This window comes from Mercenaria mercenaria, chromosome 1 (genome assembly GCF_021730395.1).
Source record: "Mercenaria mercenaria strain notata chromosome 1, MADL_Memer_1, whole genome shotgun sequence".
Taxonomy (NCBI): domain Eukaryota; kingdom Metazoa; phylum Mollusca; class Bivalvia; order Venerida; family Veneridae; genus Mercenaria; species Mercenaria mercenaria.
In genome coordinates, this window is record NC_069361.1 from 27,641,913 (window position 1) to 27,655,051 (window position 13,139).

Genomic DNA, 13,139 nt, shown 5'->3' on the forward strand with positions numbered 1-13,139 from the left:
GTACTTTAGAATCAATACAATTACGTGATTGAACGTGTTAATGTAGATAAAGTACACGACCCTAACATATTCAACTGGGATGTAAGTTCAAGTATCGTAACTCGTTCCAATGGGGATAATAAGAACAGAGTTACCTCTGGTTATCTCCACAGAGGGCGCTGGTGAAATAAAGGGTAAACATCATCTCGCCTGACCTTAGATTTACTATGGAATATAGTAGAGATTCTGCATTATAAACACTAATTAATTTGTAATTTCCTAGGTATTTGACCCTAAACATTAATTAATTTGCAATTTCCTAGATATTTGACCCAGAACAAAATAAAGTCTTAGAAAATAGTCAAATGAATTACTTAAACACATTTATTTAAAGGATTGAATTTGATTATGGTTCAGTATTGTTGTGTACCTCTATGTAAGGGTTATGAAGGAATTCATTTTCCAAAAGAACAACATTTAAAAGGATTGATGGAGAGTAGCAGTAAACTAGAAGATCCTGGGAATAAGACAAAACTGTGGCAACCTAGTAAACATGATATTGTTTCAAAATATTAAGATCTGACTTGCCAAAAACAAAACTTAATCTTGGGTCAAGGATTACATTTGTGTGCTTCAACATAGCTAATTTCCGCAGGTGTATTGTTGGTAAACTTGCATAACTATTATTGTTTTGCGCAGAAATACTAAGAAATATGAACTATTAATGCTGGGCTGTTATATATTTATTTCAACTACATACAATTATTTATCATAGAATGAACATCATATTGTACTGCAAATGTCTACATATATCATCATCAATGTTATTTCACAGATGATCAGCTATTTATTTCCGCAGATACTTTTTGTAGAACAGTTCTAGCTTTGTGTTACAGTACTCATGATCTAGTTCAATTTTTTGTACAAAAATATCCTTGAATATATACATAATGAAAAAGCAATATTGTCTTTTACTTATATACATCTGTCCCAGTATCTGATAATAGTAGTTTGAAGTTTTCTTCAGCTCAATTTCTCCGTCCGTATACTCCAAGTATGGAAACAATTTCCCAGGTTCGATCATTTCTTCTTTCCCAGCATATGGACATTTAACCTCAACTATTGTTTGTTCATTGATGACTCCGTCGGGTGTTGCAGCCAGATATGGTCTTTCTCTACATATGAATAAACTACAGTTGTTGACACTATATCCCGGTTGCTTTTCAAATTTCTTAACTGCTGTTTTTTTTTCATATTGCTTCCCAATTTAGGGAAGTGGATCCTATGGTCTGCTTGCAGTTGATGAAACCCTTCAGTGGACCAGTCGGAATCCAGAGGTTCTGGTAGGAGAATATATGTTCATCCCTGAAGTCTTGATTTCTGTCATATGCTTAAAGTCTGAAAGTAAGAAAAAGATAGACACCATAAATTCCTCAAACAAGATATAGTGCTAGCATAAGTCATTAACCTGTAAAATGTTATTCAAAGGGCTACTCTCTGGTATTATTGCTTTGTATAAGCAACACTAAATCTACAAATAATAAGATGCAATAAAGATAGCATCAATAAAACTTGCAATATACACCATGGCCTACATGTACTGGTTTCTCAAGGTTTGAATGGATTAATACTATTTTTCTGAGAATTATTTAATTATAACAACATAAAAACATACCTTGTTAACAAATCTTCCTTTCTGCCTTTGATTGATGCCCCTCTTTTTATTAATTTTCTCTGTAATTGTATAACTTTCCATCCAAAATATTTTGATTTCTTCTCAGAATCCATTGCAAAGTGTAGTGAGATAAGAATCTGGGTCAGCATTGTTTACCCCTTATTTTACTAGCGCCACCTAGCGAGTAGCTGGCTTATTATCCCCATTTACGATGTGAAGTGTTACCTCAAATACGGCAGATATGATGAATGTCTTTAGTCCATCGAGAAACGGCAGGTGTATATTTTTACACATCTTTCACAATTGAACACACAGTGTCTGAGATTTAACTAACATTATGATGTCTCACGTATTAAAATAGGATCATGTCGCTTTATGAAAACACTTGAAATAAGGAAAACCGCTTATTTTAACCGTCGTAAGATAAACCTTGCAGTATAGTTATAATCCCTACCCTACCCCTACCCACTCGAGGAGATATATAATGTTTGCTCGATGTTTTGGCTAATCACACCATTCATAAGAAGACAATATATTTGCTTTCATTTTTTTTTCATGCATGTAAACTGTTCACTAGTTAAAGCATTACTTTTAGTATTAAGCTTAAAAACAAACGTGAACGCTTCTCTATCGTTAAAAAGTTACCTGACATTGGTTCAAGAGAGCTATGAAAAACAGGCGTAATCTACCTTTGAGTATTGATTCTACAAGTCAGTCATCTGTGAGATTCGCTCACTTCGTGCATGCGTAGGCTATTGGAGGCCTATAAATACACGATCACACTCATTACATTCAATGTTAAACGGGAAATATAGGAGAAACAACGGAACAACTATTGGCAATATTTATGGCTGGTTGAATGTAAACATCACAAGGTATTACTGATGTTATCATTTTTTCGTGCGAAATAAACAACATTATTGTGATTCATTTGGATCAGAATTATTGTAAAGACACTGATCTGAACAATTCAGTGAAAGAACGTTATGAAAGAAGTTCTTTGGTAAAATATCATATATCACAAGGATATAAAAATAATGAAAAACATGCGATAAAGACATTCAATAAGTATCGAAATCTAACGAAATCTCTGAATAGAAAGAGACAATAAATTAAATATTATCATTGCAATAATAGAAGTGATACAAAAAATAGCGGTTACAACAGTTACTTTGTGAGGAGTTTAATTGTCGTTATTTTTGTATTGAGGACTGTTTTAACATTGTTAAGATAGGGCTCACGCAGTGTCGGATGGGTAATCACGGAAGCAGGCGCAAGGCTCGAGGACTAAAGTGCTTGTATACCCGGCCTGATGATGATCTTTCAGGTAAGAAATTAGCCAATAATTTTACTACAAAGAAAAAAATGTCATATTTTTATTAAATGGAATTTGTGTTTTGTTTGTTTTTTCTTTTTAAAGGATAATACACTCGATTATGGGTCAGATTTATTTTTTATTTTTGTTGCATCTGTCAGTTTTGTTGTTTTTTTTTTTTTCATTACAGAATATTGTTGGTTCTAATCAAGTTTAGATTACAAACCAAAATAAAAAGTAACATTCTTTAAATTGATGACTTCTGTTTAATAAGTTCTTTGAAGAAATTTTAATTGCAAGTTAAAACAGTAAATTCATTATCAATTTGCTGATAAGCCTTTATATCGTATTAATGATTAGACTAAACTTGCTTCTCAATCATTGAAGATATACCGAGAATCACACAATATACTGGAAGTCAGACAAGATCATCTTGTGGAATCAAGAAACAAACTTATTTGTTCAAAACACAAACAAACCCGGTCAGTTCGAAAAACTAACACTGTATCATGTTATTATCTACAAAGTAATTAGCTAATATACCAGGATTCTCAAAAATGTTATATTGCCTCTTTAGTTTAGATATGAATTATGCTCCATAATGTTGGGTTAAAGCCATTTACTTTTTAGATGTCTATAATTGTATTTCTTTAAAGAAATAATATTCTATTTATTGAAAGAACCGTTCACCTTGGGGGAAGCATCGTTTGAAAAAGTGATATCGTCCTCAATTTATACAAAAGTATCCTTGTGTAGGACTAAACAATGGTCTAAGCCAGGATGTCAAATAAAAAATCAAAAGTTGATTCTATTAAGGTTTCGTAGATAAAACGTAAATTGAATATTATTTAAAACCGCTGGAAGATCATTATCGTGCTTGTATTTGTAGAAATAGCACTTCGTATCAAAGTATGACTTATTTAATGTTTATAATGAAATACTTAATATAAATTCTTCGGACAGTAGAGATGAAAATGGTGTAACAATTATAAATAATATTCATATAAACGACGCTTAAGAAGTTGTATATTGCCTAATATTACATTGTTAGGCAGTTTTTCTTTTTTAAAAGATCAGATAGAAACATTAGATGAGCCGTGCCATGAGAAAATCAACATAGTGGGTTTGCGACCAGCATGGACCCAGACCAGCCTGCGCATCCGCGCAGTCTGGTCAAGATCCATGCTGTTCGTTAATGGTTTCTCTAATTGCAGTAGGCTTTAAAAGCGAACAGCATGGATCCTGACCAGACTGCGCGGATGCGCAGGCTGGTCTTGATCCATGCTGTTCGCACACCCACTATGTTGGTTTTCTCATGGCACGGCTCAGATATTAGTTTGAGGGACAGATAACTATTTATTTCAACATGTTCAATAATATTATACATTGCACGTTCATGCAGATGAAAAAAACAAAACAACTTGCATTGCTTTTCATTTAAAAATAAAAATAAAGTAAAACAAAGAAAAACAAACAGTTTAATGTGTTAACGATCCTAGCCTTGGAAAAAAAATCTAAACATACATGTAATAACATTAACTTATATTAAAACATTCTTAATTTAATGTGATGGTAACATTGATTACACTTTAATGTATGTCTGTGTTTTACATTAGGCGCATAATGTACGTATTTAAAATATAAAGCCATTTATATGTTTTACTCATACAAAGATTCAGTCTAAAGGGCTTCCTGAAAACATTGCACATATTTCATCAAATGTGTTAATGATGCAAGCATAAACATATTTGAAATTTGAATGTAATGCTGGTGTATAATGCAGTTCAGGGTGAAGCATTGTTTTCTATCAAAGAATGTAAAATCACCAATGAATATCTATGAAACAGAAATTATTACTATATACCAATGAGCATTTATAGAAATATACCTTTAACTAATAGTTGATTTTAGGTTATTGAAAATGTGCTACATTTTAATGGAACTGTTCAGAATTCAACACAATCTGTAGCTGTTTTTTTTTTTTTTGTACCACGTAGCCGTTTTCATGTCTGGTGACAGGAAGAACAGATAGTATAATTTGTACGCGTCAGACGCCTACTGCAGCTGTCAGTTCAATAACAACCTTTAGTTACGTTTTTTTTTCACCGTGTATTAATCATTTTATGAAATTTATAGTATCATCTTGTGTCAAGAGAATTTTTCTTACATAAAACATGTTAATACATCGTTTGACAGTGTTCTGATATACGCGTCGGGCAAGGACAATGTGACAGTGTTCTGATATTCACGTCGGGCAAGGACAATGTGACAGTGTTCTGATTTGCGCATTGTTTTGTTGCGATGCAACTTTCCATTTAAAGTGCATCTTATTTTTATCTGCTTATTTTCTCGTCTAAGGTGGCCAATAAAAAGTACAAACAGTTTTCTCTCGACCCACGTGTATTCAACTAAAACTAAGTCATTTTTTTTCAATTCATGTTTTTTTTCGACATTTGTCTTGTTGTAATTGTATTACGTATTTAACGAATACATCTTTATTAATCGGCGTCCGTGTTTACCTTACTACGAAAGACCCGTGATAATATTTCAACTTCATTATTTCACGCTTTCTGCTTCCTGATTTCACGATTTCCACTTCATGCAATTGACAAATTCTCGATTTCACGAATTCACGATTTCACGATAAAACTTCATGATTTCACGGTTTCGCGAATTCACGATTTCGCGATTTCACGATTTCCACTTCACGAATTCACGGTTTCACAATTTCCAATTCATGAATTCACGATTTCACGAATTCACGATTTCACCATTAAACTTCACGAATTCACGATTTCTTGATTTCACGAATTCAAGATTTCCACTTCAAGAATTCACGATTTCACGATTTCATAATTATAATGCAATTTCAACTTTTCGCGGTTTTATCAGTCATATGACTAATGTATGGCGTAGAATACCGCGGGTGATATTCGCTACATGTAAGATGGCGTGTTATATAATTGTACAACCAGGTTTAGGTACTGAACGTGAAAACTGGCCGAAAATGCCTCAACTGATAAGGAAATAGACTTACAAACAATACTTTTAGAATGCATTATTGCTTAAAATGTGAAATTGTTCCAGTCCCTTTTTTCGGTTTTAGTTAGCTCCTCATCTTTGTGCTATTAAATGAAAAGCGATGCATCTTATTCACATGTAACCTATTGCCACCTGCTGTGTAAATGGTATGCAAACTGAGTTGATCAAAAGTACGGCCTAACCACGAGGGCCGTTTAAAAGGTAAAAAGCGGCTTAGACGTTACAGGCGTGGAAGGATACACATACACAATATAAATGCAATCCATGCAAGCATTCTCTTTTAAATGAACAGAAACCAATGTGTCTATGGACGGAAAAACGGATTCCAAAATAACGGACGGATGCTCCGTCGCCATTAATGGCGTTGGCATAATAAACATACTTATATATTTTGGAATTGTCTGACAGTAAAGCTACTTGGGCATCTTATTTTGTTCATACATGTTTTAGTGTTGAAAGTACCCAATACTGTGTTGGTACATGCACCAGTATCCCTCCCCAACCTCCACACAGACGTATGCAGGAGTATAAACTCATCCTCTGTAACCCAAACCATTCATTACGTATACACTTCATTGAATGGAGGGTAACGGAATGGATTGGCCAAATAGAACAAGTGAAATCAAGAAATCATGCAATCGTAAAGTTTAATGGTGAAATCGTGAAATCGTGAATTCAAAGAAGTGGAAATCGTGAAATCAAGAAATCATGAAATCAAGAAATCGTGAAGTTTTTTTCGTGAAATCGTGAATTCGTGAAGTGGAAATCGTTAAATCAGGAAGGTGAAATCGTGAATTCATGAAGTGGAAGTTGTGAAATCAAGAAATCATGAAATCGTGTAATCAAGAAATCGTGATTTTTTTTCGTGAAATCGTGCATTCATGAAATCGTGAATTCATGAAGTGGAAATCGCGAAATCGTGAAGTTAAATCATGAAATCGTGAATTCGTGAATTCATGAAGTGGAAATCGTGAAATAAGGAAGCAGAAATCGTGAATTCGTGAAGTGGAAATCGTGAAATTAGGAAGCAGAAAGCGTGAATTCATGAATTCATTAAGTGGAAATCGTGAAATCATGAAGCAGAAAGCGTGAAATAATAAAGTTGGAATGTCACCATGGGTCTTTCGTACCTTACTGCTTATTTAAACCGTTTGCATTTTAAGCTGTTTATTGTCTTATTATCATTAATTCTTAAACATTTGTATGGTAAAATTATTCATTTGTAAAATCTTATCTTTATTTGTAAGCCATTTTTGTGCATTTCATTATTCAATGTTTTCTGTACAAAAGCAACAAAATTGTTTGCCAACCAATGTGTTAAAGCTGATAGATATATTGATTAACCTGACAGAAATGATTCTTATTCTGGTTAATTTCACGGCCCAAACTGACGTGTAAGAACTTGATAAAATATTACCGTCATGGAATTAATTTATACGTCTTTATTAATTATGTAAAGTTACTGTTTCATTGCGTATGTTTCAGTCTTTGTATATCGTCAGATGGCTTTAATCAGTAATTAGCTGGGATTTTATAAAATTTAACACACCAAGTATCGATATACCTTTTTCAGGCTCACAAGTACTGATTCATTTTGATAACAGATTACTGTTTTGCTTGGGCCTCCGTGGCCGAATGGTTAAGTTAGCTGAATTGAAATCATTTTCCTCTCCTTCCCCTGGGTTCGAGCCTCACTCGGGGCGTAGAATTCTTCATGTGAGGAAGCCATCCAGCTGGCTTACGAAAGGCTGGTGGTTCTACCCAGGTGCCCGTTCGTGATGAAATAATGAACGAAGGGGCACTTGGTGTTTTCCTCCACCATCAATGCTGGAAAATCGCCATGTGACCTATAAATGTGTCGGTGCGACGTTAAACCATACAAAAATACAAAATAAAATAAATAAATACTGTTTTGTTCCTGGCATTGTGAGATACATAGGATGTATGGTACCACTTGTAAAATAACTTGAAACATACCAGAGAATATATGTTATATTAATTAAATATTTAAATTTATACAAAATGAATCAATACAACCGCATGTAGATGCAGCTTACATCATTGATACTATATCGAGAATTTTCCCTGTTACGACAGTGATCCAGCATATCGTATTGACTACTACCATTAGGTTCCTCGAGGTTGAAATGAAGGTGAAACCTATACATGCCGTGCACGCATGTTGTTATGATTGCAGTGGGCACGCCGTTGTTGCGCCGATTTGTCGTAATATCTAGCTAATGCTTCCATAAATTCATTTAAAGTTAAAATTGTTCTGTTTCAAAACGCAATATTATGCGATCTAATACGGACAAAACATGGTATGAAAATAAACGGTTTTACAATCTAAGCAAAACATATTGTTTAAAATGATTTAGTTACACCTGTATATTGGCATAACTATTTCTTATAAGACGCTTCCATATAACATAGGTTTTATAGTTTAGAGCTAACATGATGTTTTTTATAACTTCAGATGACGAACATATTCCGACAGAAGACTTTGAGGGGATCACGCCCGACTCGTACGATAAATTTTTAGCTTGGATGGTTGAAATGGCCGAAAATGATGAAGCCGACTTAAGTTCACCGGCATTTGTTGAACATTTGACTACAGTTTGTGCAGAAAAACATAAACAAAGTACAACCCAGTTAGCTCCATCCATCCGTTCGATTCCATCAATACGCCAGAATTCATTAGAAGTTCCAGTTCGTCAGCATTCCTTGGATTCTAGTAACAGTTCCCGATATAGTAGATCGTCCAGGTCTAGAGAAGACTTACTGCATCCTAAAACAAGATTCCGACGGGCGATGCTCAGTCGGCAAAGTACTGTTGATTTTTCTGACGACGGTGACATCCAACATGACCCGACAGTTGGTGGCAGTTTTGACAGCGACACCGATACGAACTTTCTTAGTCCTGATACAGTTATGCTAAACAATATAGGAGAAACTTCTTTTACGAACCGTTTAAGACCTCCATTACGTAAAAATCAAAGTTGCACAACATATCGAAATTACAACACAAGTATTGCAGACTTACTGAATGCAGGCTCTCGTAAAAAGAGCAAAAGTTTAATGACAATGAGAAAGATGCTATCGGAAACGAGAAATGACGATGAAATAACTCCAATTACTGAAGAAACAGTAGTTAAAGTATTAGATAATGAAATGTTAGATGGAAATATGGCTGATATTTTGTATTCAGTGGAGGCGTTATGGCCAAAGGCGCCAAAATATCTTAACCGGGAACAAAAAGGATACAGCTTCAGTTGAGTAGAACTTAAACTAAAATTATGGCCACTGATATTAGAGGATTACCAAGAGTAAAACCCTATAAGATATACATGTGAACTGCTTTCATTAAAGTAGATTCAATATTTATCTATTGCTTGAATAGCATGTTATCAGCAAACAGATTTTACGCATACACTTAATGTCGGAAATTGTAAAATTTGAACAAATGTAAATCTACAATGTAATGACAGGTAATTAATACACTGTAACTTCCACGTGATGCACTGCTTGCCATTAAATGTTTCTGTTATTGTTGAATATAAAGGCGTGGAAATATTTACTTTTATTTACTACACAGCAGTGACTTTATAACAGGACTTTTACAATGACAAGTTTCTCTTTCATCTGGATAGATTTGAAAATAAGTTAAGCCTAAAAACATATATAATTGTCACTAATGTAAAGCTTATATATAATTCACGGCTGTCAAGTATGCCATATTGAATAGAAGTATAGGAATTGGCGTAATATTCGTTTAAAGCACACAATCAATATCACACTACTTATATTCATCGGCTACTTTTAATTGTAAAACAGTAGTGCAATATACCCAAAATATTTGCCTCGAGTATTAAAAATATGGCTACGGTTACAATAGTAATATTTCACAAGCTTTTTAGACCAAAGTAACCTTATGAAAAATTCGGGTATAATCGTATGTTTGCTATCTAAGCGGTCCAAAACGCCCAATTCTAATCCAACTCAGTAACAGAATCCTTTTGATATGTTTGTTGATAATGATTTAAACAAAGTAAAAAGCTACTCTTGCCCCTCAGTGACTGTGATATGCCTACTGTATGACAGCCTCACAGGAGAAAATCGCTTTACATTATTCATTAGCATATTCAAATATTGTCGCTATGATTTCACTATTTGTTATACATATCGTGATATTATCTATATCATATCACATGTTTTAATACATTAAACATCGAATTCGTTCCATGTTGGTTAATTTCATGTTGATATCTAGGAACATTTTCCTGCATAGTTATTACTATTGTTGTTCATATATACATAATGTGTATGATAGTTTACTAATTAACATTTTTGGAAATAAATAAAACAGATTGGTCCGATTAATTCAATTTCAAAGAACCGTAATTTTTAATCGCTTGAGGTTTTGCTGTAAATATTTCTTCATTTACAACACATTCCAAACATGTCTAATTTTAGTTATTTCCATTTTTGTCTCATGTTTGTTGAAGAATAAAGGCATTGTTTTTTACGATACACCCATTTCATCAATAAATTTTTCCGCAAAAGAAACATATCAACAATAAAGTATTTAGTGTTGTTGTCTTTTTTTCTCCTGCACGAGCAAAACGATATCTTAATAGGGCACGTTAATGTTCTTTAAGATCATTCAAATCTATGTTTGGGATATTAAGATTTAAAAACACATTTATTGTACTGTCCATAAATATGAAATACGATCGATAAGACTACACACAAACGCTCGCCATGTAATGACAATATGTGACCTAAAAGACTTGGATAACTAGGGAAAATGCTTTATGAATTATTCAGAGTAAATTTACCAATTTCTAAATTTCTAAAAGACTGAACTTTCAAGAAACACATAAATCTTAAATTTGAAAATAAAATCATATCCATGAAGCATGTCCGCGGAAATCCCCGTATTAGCATTTATTATCACACACTTTTGCTGGTAACGCAGATCTTTATATAATTAAAGGCTCATAATGCCTTTGTTCAAAATGTGGCTGACACTTTTTCCGTTATGAACATTAAATATATCAATTTCATGTTAAATCTTATTTACCATAATTGTTTCCTCTAATATTTGACAAAGGGTTGAATACTGATGAGCAAAGTAGAAAGTTTTATTGAATCTATTGTTTTTATTACCTCCCTTTATGACTCTAACTACAAACATTCGTGTGCAGTATTGCAAGTAGCGCTTTTCTAACCATATAGTTATGAATACTATGTATTTGGACAGTTGTTTCATCTGTTTTAACATAGAATTTTAAGCCTAATGGAACTTTAAAATCATTGTACTTCATATATACGATTGCAGTATAGCATAGAAAATCAACGATGGCTTTGTAAAAGTAAATCGATTTGTCATAAAATATTCAGCATTGTATTTCATTCTGAATACAATAATGCTGGATTAATTTATAAACCCTGGAACGAATTATAACATGTCTGCGACACCAGACAATAGACAATAGCAACTCGTTGACACTGCTGAAATATAAAAATAAAAGTGTAAATAAAAGGCCATCATCCGAGCCCGAGAAAATCGCGATTTAACTGCAACATATTACTTACATCATAGATCATATTATATCAAATTGACAATGCAGTGTATAGTGTATCCCATGTATATTTCAAGAAATTCCTGATTTGGCATACATACAGCTGTTAATAAATTTCTGAAACTACGCATGGTTGTATTAGAAACAATGAAACTAAGAACACTATGAGAATAAATAGTTTAACTCATCAGTTAGGTTGTAATTAGATAAAGGAAGAATGAGAGAAATATTTCTTTCCTTTAATTTAATAATTTCTAAATATCTTTCCAGACATTAAATTGTAACAACCGGAAGCAACAGCGTTGCAATAAATCTGCTTAAATATTATCATGGAATATATAGTAACTGAAGCATGCACTAAGACAATTCTCAAATGAGATTGCAGCTTCTGTTAAATCGGGTTTTCATATAAGAATTTAGTTCGAATTTAAAAACTAACTTGAGATTTGCATTTCTTTGTTTAGTATGAGAAAATGCAGAGCTGATGACAAATGATGTTTCTATATATCTATGAAATATAAACCCATGTTCATATTTGACTGCGTCTTTCGTTAGAAAGATCATGATAACATTTTTATTTTACTGGTTCCGTGAATTTTGTTTTTAGTCGAGCACATCTCGATGATTTGACCAGTACCAGTAGATTATATGGCCATTATCTTCTCGAAGAGTTGCAATCTAAACCCTGAAAGTAATTAATTATATGCTCTTGATATTAGCATTGTTAAATATATGATAGTGATAGACTGGTCTGATTACCTAATATATTATTAAAAATAATATATGCTTGTTCCCTGTCACCGCAACAAAAACGGCTTGTACTGTTTGTCAATATAGAGAGTTCTAAAATGAATATATTGTCTGTTAGTTGAATTATGTTTATAACATACACTGTGCTCGAAGCAAGCTAGTTAAACATTAACCAAACTGTAGACCTTGTTCCTACCAGAACAGCCAAATTATAGGCAGTGGGCATAAAAATACAAACTTCAAGTAGGCATGTTTAGTTAACTGGGTCAAAGTGCTCAGTCTGAAAAAAATAATGAAAAATAAACACGTGGACACGACGCCCATGCATTCTCACACCACATAATATATCAAATGCTTTATATAGAATCTAAGAGAGATGTCACGTGTACGTTTGTACTGCGAAAAGTTTAGTGTGGTAAATCTTCGAAATAACATGCACTTATGACGTAAACGAGGTTGCAATCTATCGTGCACATTTTAGGAAATACGTATAATAGATACAATTTTGTGACAAATATCGTTATAAAGCACCCTAATGACTCATATCAAGTATGTCCGCTAAGTAAAATAAAAGCTGACCCGATCTGATAGAGTTCCATTCAAGAAAGTTAATGAAACAATTCTCTCGCATCCGGTCATTCTATTGTAAATAGGAAATGAATGAAATTCGCGTTTCAAAAAGGAACAGAAAAATAGCAATCCTGAATTCACATGTTTAAGCATCCAAGCATGTAAGTTACAGGGGTACTTAACAATATAAATGATATGCTCTTTCAAAGATTAGTTGTATCCA

At 33.3% G+C, this 13,139-nt stretch overlaps 1 protein-coding gene across 1 annotated transcript; it reads left to right on the forward strand.

The window, feature by feature from the left end:
- Positions 1-2,419: 2,419 nt before the first annotated feature.
- LOC123542970 (uncharacterized) lies at positions 2,420-12,405 on the forward strand. Its single transcript, XM_045329029.2, has 2 exons — positions 2,420-2,981; positions 8,488-12,405. The coding sequence occupies exons 1-2, from the start codon at positions 2,906-2,908 to the stop codon at positions 9,285-9,287; spliced, it is 876 nt and encodes a 291-aa protein (XP_045184964.2). The 5' UTR covers positions 2,420-2,905; the 3' UTR covers positions 9,288-12,405.
- The last annotated feature ends 734 nt before the right edge of the window (positions 12,406-13,139 follow it).

Bases quoted from the DNA above. Each gene is read 5' to 3' on its own strand.
- LOC123542970 (XM_045329029.2), top strand. From the start codon at position 2,906: ATGGGTAATCACGGAAGCAGGCGCAAGGCTCGAGGACTAAAGTGCTTG. The intron at 2,982-8,487 runs GTAAGAAATTAG...TTATAACTTCAG, and splicing joins GCCTGATGATGATCTTTCAG to ATGACGAACATATTCCGACA.